The sequence below is a fragment of the Neoarius graeffei genome, chromosome 16 (assembly GCF_027579695.1).
Source record: "Neoarius graeffei isolate fNeoGra1 chromosome 16, fNeoGra1.pri, whole genome shotgun sequence".
In the NCBI taxonomy this organism is placed as follows: domain Eukaryota; kingdom Metazoa; phylum Chordata; class Actinopteri; order Siluriformes; family Ariidae; genus Neoarius; species Neoarius graeffei.
In genome coordinates this window covers 45,137,160-45,145,875 of record NC_083584.1, presented here as the reverse complement: position 1 = coordinate 45,145,875, position 8,716 = coordinate 45,137,160, and the positions used below count along the sequence as shown (strand labels likewise).

General features: G+C 43.0%; 1 protein-coding gene across 2 annotated transcripts in view; it reads left to right on the top strand.

The window, feature by feature from the left end:
• Window positions 1–3,386: 3,386 nt before the first annotated feature.
• The window catches only part of LOC132900778 (cytochrome P450 3A30-like), a 28,534-nt gene continuing 23,204 nt past the window's right edge, over window positions 3,387–8,716 (top strand). The window contains exons 1-2 of one of the 2 annotated variants that reach the window (XM_060943064.1): window positions 3,387–3,465; window positions 7,443–7,594. In XM_060943064.1, coding sequence (XP_060799047.1) covers window positions 7,521–7,594 — 74 coding nt within the window. In that variant the 5' untranslated portion in view covers window positions 3,387–3,465; window positions 7,443–7,520. Of the gene's footprint in view, window positions 3,466–5,120; window positions 5,221–7,442; window positions 7,595–8,716 lie in introns of those variants that run through there. The other variant, XM_060943063.1, reaches the window with a different exon arrangement.

Sequence of the window (8,716 nt, the reverse complement as noted above, 5' to 3'; positions counted from 1 at the left end):
GGCGAAAGGCGGGGTACACCCTGGACAAGTCGCCAGGTCATCACAGGGCTGACACACAGACAACCATTCACACTCACATTCACACCTACGGTCAATTTAGAGTCACCAGTTAACCTAACCTGCATGTCTTTGGACTGTGGGGGAAACCGGAGCACCCAGAGGAAACCCACGCGGACACGGGGAGAACATGCAAACTCCGCACAGAAAGGCCCTTGCCGGCCACGGGGCTCGAACCCGGACCTTCTTGCTGTGAGGCGACAGCGCTAACCACTACACCACCGTGCCGCCCCTGATAAATACATGTATTCATTGAAAGATGTGTAAAGTACTTTTATATAACAATAAATTGCTTAACAATTGTTGTAATAATAATTATAATTGTTAATTAATACAAATTTAATAATAAATTAATTTTATTATTTATTTATTTATTTTGGCGACGTCACCTCAAGACGACGCCAACGATTGGTCAAATTTGCGGGAAAGTTGCGGTGATTGGATATAATTGCAACACCGCTCTGAATTCGCGGGGATTGGTTGAATTTGCAAATCGCGAAATCCTGGAGGGCATCACCAAATGGCGGCCCTCGGTCCGGATCCGGACCCGTGACGAATGGTAAATTCACGAGATTAAGTAATTTTCATGAAGCATTATTTTGGACGGTCGTGGCTATTGACAGCGGGCGCTGCTACTCCAGTTAATACGACAATAGCTTCACTCAGTTGAGCCAATAAAATCGTTAGTTTACCCAGCGCACCACAGCAGAGCAACAAGCAGAGAGGAAGAGAGTTAAGTTAAGAGACAACCGACCGAGACAACATGGCTTGCTCCAAAAGGCGGCGGAAAGTAGACAAGGAAAATCATTGTTTTAAAGATGAATGGATGGAGAAATATATGTTCATTCTTCCGGCGAGCAGTTCAAAACCAGTGTGCCTCATATGCTCCGAAAACGTGGCATTAATTAAAAGCGGCAACATGAAGCGCCACTACAAAACCAAGCACAGCTCTTTTGAGCAAAGTTATCCCCTGAAGTCCGAGCTGAGGGCACGCAAAATAACCCAACTGCAAGCACAGTATGACAGGTCTACCCGACTCATCACACATACATTTACAGCCCAGCAACGTGCAAACGAATGTTCCTTAAAAGTAGCGTGGATTTTGGGGCAACATAAACACATTGAAGTGTGTTCCCTGGTCTAATCAAAGGAGCACTGCACACCTTCACTATGTTTGGATCAACTTACAGCTGTGAGTCAGCTTTTTCCACTATGAACATTGTCAAAACCAAGTACCGTTCTAGGCTCAACAATGAACACCTACATATCTGCATGAGAATGGCACTCCAACCAAGATTTAAATTACTGGCAGGTCAGTCACATGCCCATTTTTCTCATTAAGAAGAGTAAAAGAAGAATTAAAAGAGAAAAGTTCAAAGAAAAATGTTCTGTTTGCATTTCCCCCCCAAAAAGCCATTTGTTTTCTGAAGATGTGGATTTTTTTTTCTTGAAAAGTAGGCCCTCATTTTTTTAGGCTGGGACCTCCTTATTTTAAGAACAAAGAAGAGAAAATGTGAAGTCAATGCTCTTGCACTTTTTAGTTAATGTTTTCTGAGTTGACTTTTTTACTTGAAGTGTAGGCCTTCAATTCTTCAGGTTGGGACCTCTTTAATTTAAGAGAAAAAGGAATTATTCCACTCTGTTTGCACTTTTTTATTTATTTTATTCTGAGGTTTCTGTTTTCTTTAATCTGAAATAAAGGCCTTGAATTTATTTTCCTGGGACTACTTTTATTTATGGTAAAAGAGATAGTTGTGCACTCAGTTCATTTCCTGCATTGGAAATGAACAATAAATATTGTTGAAACCATATGAAAATGTGGACATAGGGGAAGGCTATAAGACACAAGCTGGACTTCGGTTCAGACCTTCTACTTGGACAAAATTTAATAACTGGAGCTCAGTGACTTTTAATTGAATACCCCTGGTCTGTATAGAGTAGAGTGGGGTAATACGCCCCCGTGGGGTAATACGCCCCCGGCCTGTTTTACCCAAAATAACCACCAGATGGCGCAAAGTTACATTTCTATTGTTGCTATGGACTGGCTTGACAACGGGGATATACAAATATCCACTGTGGATCGCATATCAGCAACGCAGCGGAGAGAAATCAAATTTCATGGTAAGTGATATAATTTTCAGATATCAGTAAAACTGTATTTAGATAGCTGCTATTTTGTCAGATATCACAGCTGCGTATGTGGTATGAGTAGACAAGTCAGTACGTTAAAAAAAAATACATTAGGTATAAAAAGTTGAATCATGGGCGGCACGGTGGTGTAGTGGTTAGCGCTGTCGCCTCACAGCAAGAAGGTCCGGGTTCGAGCCCCGTGGCCGGCGAGGGCCTTTCTGTGCGGAGTTTGCATGTTCTCCCCGTGTCCGCGTGGGTTTCCTCCGGGTGCTCCGGTTTCCCCCACAGTCCAAAGACATGCAGGTTAGGTTAACTGGTGACTCTAAATTGAGCGTAGGTGTGAATGTGAGTGTGAATGGTTGTCTGTGTCTATGTGTCAGCCCTGTGATGACCTGGCGACTTGTCCAGGGTGTACCCCGCCTTTCGCCCGTAGTCAGCTGGGATAGGCTCCAGCTTGCCTGCGACCCTGTAGAAGGATAAAGCGGCTAGAGATAATGAGATGAAGTTGAATCACATTTTGAAAGTAAGACCCTTTTTGGTAAAAGTGTAGTCTGTGGGGTAAAACGCCCCCTTAATGGCGGGGTAAATGGCCCCCAGGGGGCATCATTTCCTTTTATCATAATTACTGTATTTCATACATTTCTGAATAGCAGATACATAGTTTTTAATAACATCTCGCTTACCTGGTTGAGTAAAGCAAGTAATTTGAACTTAATATTAAAAATAATTGAAATTTAAAAAAATTAAATTAAAATGCGAAATATAATAAAATAATGCATCTATTCATTAATTCAGGGATATTTTCTTGTTTCTTTCAAATTATAGGCTTAAGTAAACACTTTTGCTATCCAAACAGCTTTTTTTGAGTGAGGGGGCCTGGGGGGGCGGGGGGGTAAAAGGCCCCCTTGGCACAATGTTTGTTTTTGTTAAAAAAGGCAAACTTTAGGTGGCATTATTGTTCATGTCACTGTTGTCAAAAACTATGATTAAAACTAAACACATGGTTCATTTCAACTTGGATAAAAAAATGAATTTTCCTTAAGGGGGGCTTTTCCCCCACTCTACTCTAATGTGCAGTTAGAAATCTGATCACACTGCCTCAGTCAGGCCTGAGTGTCCACTGTTGGGCGCTGTTTAAACCAAAAAAAGCACAAAGAGCAAAGCTGGAAAAACAAGGAAAGCATTAGAGGCGTTTCACATGTTAATCCACTGAGCGTTCTCTGACATTTCAGGAAGTGAGTTCACAGCACGAGTGAAGTGGGAGGAAAAAAAAGGAGGGTAAGGAATTTATTGGTTTTTTGGGGGGTATATCTCATGTTGTTTATAATAATTAATCTCTGACATGATGGATGTAGGTTTTAAGCCATGCAATAAAGGTAGTTTATGATCTGTTTTATTAGGCTTATGTCACTTCCTTTGAGAAAAGAAAAAAAAATATGACATTACAGGTTGTTGTGTGTTGTAGTTCAGGATGGAGCTGGTTTACTAAAGTTGGGGGTTTTAGGGGTTTCTAATGATACAACAGTAAGAAAGTGTCCTTAATTGTTTATTATGTAAGTAGCAGAAGTTGAAGTAGTCACGAGTCATTTACAAACAAGTCTGAGTCGACTCACATGAATCACTTTTCAGGCAATGAAGTAACTGTGACAAAGACCTGTGTGTGATTTTATGCAAGATGCTCAGTGAAACTTGCAGCTCATTTCCTTCTAAAACTCAGAGCTGGAGTTTTGACACTCTTGATTTCCGTGTTTTGAGTTTAACTAGACACTCCCCAGCCACTTTATTAGGAACACCCATCCACCTGCTGTTTGATGCAGTCATCCATCCATCCATCCATTATCTGTAGCCACTTGTACTGTTCTACAGGGTCGCTGGGTTATCGCAGGGACAAACAACCATTCACACCTACGGTCAATTTAGAGCCACCAGTTAACCTAACCCGCATGTCTTTCCTTCCTTTCGGAGGAAACCCACACAGACACGGGGAGAACATACAAACTCCACACAGAAAGGCCTTTGCCGGCTGCTGGGCTCGAACCCAGGACCTTCTTGCCGTGAGGCGACAGTGCTAACCACTACACCAACTGCCCCTTGATGGCAGTTCTCTAATCAGCCGATCCCTTGATAGCAGCACAATGCATCAAATCATACAGATACAAATCAAGAGCTTTAGTTCATGTTCATGTCAAACATCAGAATGGGGAAAAATTGTGATCTCAAAGTGTGACTTTTACTGTGGCATGGGTGTTGGTTTGAGCCAGATGGACTGGTTTTGAGTCTTTCAGAAACTGCTGATCTGCTGGGGTTTTCACACAGAACAGTCTCTAGAGTTTACTGTACATGGAATGGTGCGAAAAACAAAAAATGCTGAGTGAGCGACAGATTCAGATTTCCTGTCATTTTTATGCTGCACATAAAAACGAAATTGTTTCACACATCCACCAGTCAGTAATCCAGTGCGAAAAGTCTGTAAAAAATTTCAAGTTAATAAATAAGAGCACTAATAAATAAACTAGATTATTCTAAAATACAATTTAAAAAGTGGTTTAATAAAACATGTTTTTAGAGGAAAAGCCTCTTGTATGCAGTTCACGTTCTCTGGTTCAGTAGTCTGATTGCTGTGGGAAAGAAGTTGTTTAACAGTTGAGTAGTCCTCAATCTGATGCTTCTGTATCTTGTCCTGGATTGCATGAATATGAACATGCCATGAGAGGGATGAGTAGGATCCTTTATGATGCGGTTTGCCCTTCGTACACAGCGCTCCGTGTAGAACAGTGAGGCACATGATTTTTTTCAGCAGTTCTCACTATTCTGTTCAGCTTGTGTCTCTGCTCTGCTGTGTGATTGCCAAACCAGGAAGAGATGCAGTAGGGGAGTGCTCTCAATGGTGCATCTGTAAAACATGATCATGGCTGGGATGGATAGGTCGACCCTCTTCAGCCTGCAGAGGGGGTGAAGGTGCTGTTGGGCCCTCTTGATGACAGCTGTGGTGTTGTCCTTTGAGGTCAGCTCGTCAGTCAGCTGGATCCTCAGGTACTTGGTGCTGTGAACCCTCTCCACCTCTGAACTTCTGATGGTCAGTGGGAGATGGTACCGATGACCAGTCCTCCTGGAGTCAGTTACAATCTCCTTGATCTTATTGGTGTTGAGGGCATGATTGTGTTTCGTGCACCAGGCTGTCAGCTGCTCCGCTTCATTTCTATAGGCTGACTCATTGTCATTGGTGATGCACCACAGTTGTTGGCCTCCATCGGTGAACTTCATGATGTGGTTGGTGTTGAAACTAGCAGTACAGTCATGCATCAGTCGTGTGAACAGTAACGGGCTCAGTACACACCCTTGTGGTGATCCTGTGGTTGTTTTTAGATGTAACGCTATCCATGCTGACTGCTGTCTCTCCATCAAAGTCCCTGATCCAATTGCACAAACCAGGATCCACACCAAGCAACAGCAGTTTTTCAATGAGCTGTTGTGGCAATATTGTGTTAAAAGCCGAGCTGAAGTTAATCAGCAGGATCCTGGCATAGGTGTTCTTATTTTCCAGATGAGTCTGGGTGGAGATGGCATCCTCTGTAGACTGGTTTGGTCTGTAAGCGAGCTGTAATGGGTCCAGACTGGTTGGGAGGCATGACTTTGTGATTTATGATGAGCCGCTCAAAGCACTTCATGGCTATCGGGGTCAAGGCCACAGGGTGGTAGTTCTGTGGGTGGAAACCCCTTGTCAGGTCAGAGGAAAATGGCCACATTGGTTCGAGCTGCCAGGAAGGTTATAGCAACTCTTTACAACCATGGTGAACAGAAAAGCATCTTGGCATGCAACAGCGAGTGACCACACTGGGTTCCACTCCTGCCAGCTAAGAAAAGAGATCTTGCAATCAAGAACAAGTTCCTATTAAAGTGGCCGGCGAGTGTCTCATCTCATTATCTCTAGCCGCTTTATCCTTCTACAGGGTCGCAGGCAAGCTGGAGCCTATCCCAGCTGACTACGGCTGAAAGGCGGGGTACACCCTGGACAAGTCGCCAGGTCATCACAGGGCTGACACATAGACACAGGCAACCATTCACACTCACATTCACACCTACGGTCAATTTAGAGTCACCAGTTAACCTAACCTGCATGTCTTTGGACTGTGGGGGAAACCGGAGCACCCGGAGGAAACCCACGCGGACACGGGGAGAACATGCAAACTCCGCACAGAAAGGCCCTCGCCGGCCCTGGGGCTCAAACCCAGGACCTTCTTGCTGTGAGGCAACAGCGCTAACCACTACACCACCATGCCGCCCTGCCGGCGAGTGTATATCAGGAATATCAGCCAAAGATGGAAAAATTGGAACAGAGATTCATGATTACCTCTGTCAACTTTTTTTGACAGAGGTTATGTTTTTGCCTCTTTGTTTTTGTTTCTTTTCCCAATGCAACTCAAAGTAGTGAACGGATTTGGATGAAATTTGGTGGACAACTTTAGTATTATCCAAGGTTCAAGGGATTTGATTTTGATGTTGATAATATGTGGCTTGGCGGGGGTATGCACTCTACCGTGTACTCTTCTAGTTTAATAATTTTCCTTCACTTTTCCTGGTGAGAGTTGCAATAGCAACAGGCTGAGAGGGTCTGTCCAGATTTTTTTTTTTGGTCTTCAGGCACAGATTCCAACTCCTCAGTAAAGGATTCACAGATGTACTAGTGTGTAATTCCTTCAACAGGTCCTAGAAATCCCATAAGTGACCATACATGAGAGCAGGGATGTGAACTGACCAGTAAACAGAGAACTTCATCCTGCTTCCCCACCACATACCAGTACACCAACGGTACCACTACTGCTGCTGACCTAATCCATTCAGGAAAAATTAAAATATTACAACTGACAGGATCTTAATGCTGCTTAGAGGATACACTTGTGCGTTATTGTGATATATTTAGGTCACAATCAGAAAAATCAGAAACTGTTCACATTGATCTCATTTAGACTTGTATATCGGATGGTGGTGTGATCTGAGAATAGATTTGAGAATTATGAGGACTAATTGATAAAACAGTTTTGAGAATATTAAGTAAACAAAAAGTCATGCAGGATATCTTGTCATCCAGGCACTTTGTTCGAGCACACGCCTTTGTGCTCCAGAGCCTTACTTTCTACCTTATTAGGCAATGCTAACACCTTTATTGTGTACCTGTATCTGTCTCTGCCTACACATTTGAACTTGCACCTTCTTTGGCTCTCTATAAAACACTTCTGTTTCGGTGTTCTCTAAAGCTCAGAGCTGCAGTAGTGAAGCTCGACTGTCAACTGGACAATTCGGACCATTTCTAAGAGCTTAGTTTTTGTGCTGTGATGGAAATGAGCTTCCTTCCATCTCTGTCTGTGACATGGAGTCTCATCATATTGGCTGTCACTCTTTTGTTTCTGTAAGTATATCCTGAACATTTTAGTCTAATTAGTGGTATGTATGTTCAAGTCTGCTTGTAACTGAATGTTCCTTGTGACTCACTACATGGTTAGACTTTAAACACTTGTCTTAATTAGCATAATTCTCATAGTTAAAGGAACAGTCCACCGTATTTCCATAATGAAATATGGTCTTATCTGAATTGAGACGAGCTGCTCCGTACCTATCCGAGCTTTGCGCGACCTCCCAGTCAGTCAGACGCGCTGTCACTCCTGTTAGCAATGTAGCTAGGCTCAGTATGGCCAACGGTATTTTTTGGGGCTGTAGTTAGATGCGACCAAACTCTTCTGCGTTTTTCCTGTTTACATAGGTTTATATGACCAGTGATATGAAACAAGTTCAGTTACACAAATTGAAACGTAGCGATTTTCTATGCTATGGAAAGTCCGCACTATAATGACAGGCGTACTAACACCTTCTGCGCGCTTCGGCAGCGCATTGATATCTGAGCTCCGTATCAATGCGCTGTCGAAGCGCGCAGAAGGTGTTAGTACGCCTGTCATTATAGTGCGGACTTTTCATAGCATAGAAAATCGCTACGTTTCAATTTGTGTAACTGAACTTGTTTCATATCACTGGTCATATAAACCTATGTAAACAGGAAAAACGCGGAAGAGTTTGGTCGCATCTAACTACAGCCCCAAAAAATACCGTTGGCCATACTGAGCCTAGCTACATTGCTAACAGGAGTGACAGCGCGTCTGACTGACTGGGAGGTCGCGCAAAGCTCGGATAGGTACGGAGCAGCTCGTCTCAATTCAGATAAGAGCATATTTCATTATGGAAATACGGTGGACTGTTCCTTTAAGGTTTTTGTAGTCTTACTCTGTGTGTGTGTGTGTGTGTGTGTGTGTGTGTGTGTGTGTGTGTGTGTGTGTGAGAGAGAGAGAGAGAGAGAGATCTTCCTTTACTTGATTATCTGGATCTTGCTCTAAGATGATGAACAAATGATTAGTTCATCTGTTCAACTTTGTACAATTGATTATAACTGCACTTTGACCTGGTTAAGTGGCTATTAGGTTTTTTTTTTTTTCCACTTTCTTGTTTATTAATCACCAGAAGAGGCAAAATAAAGTTTGTT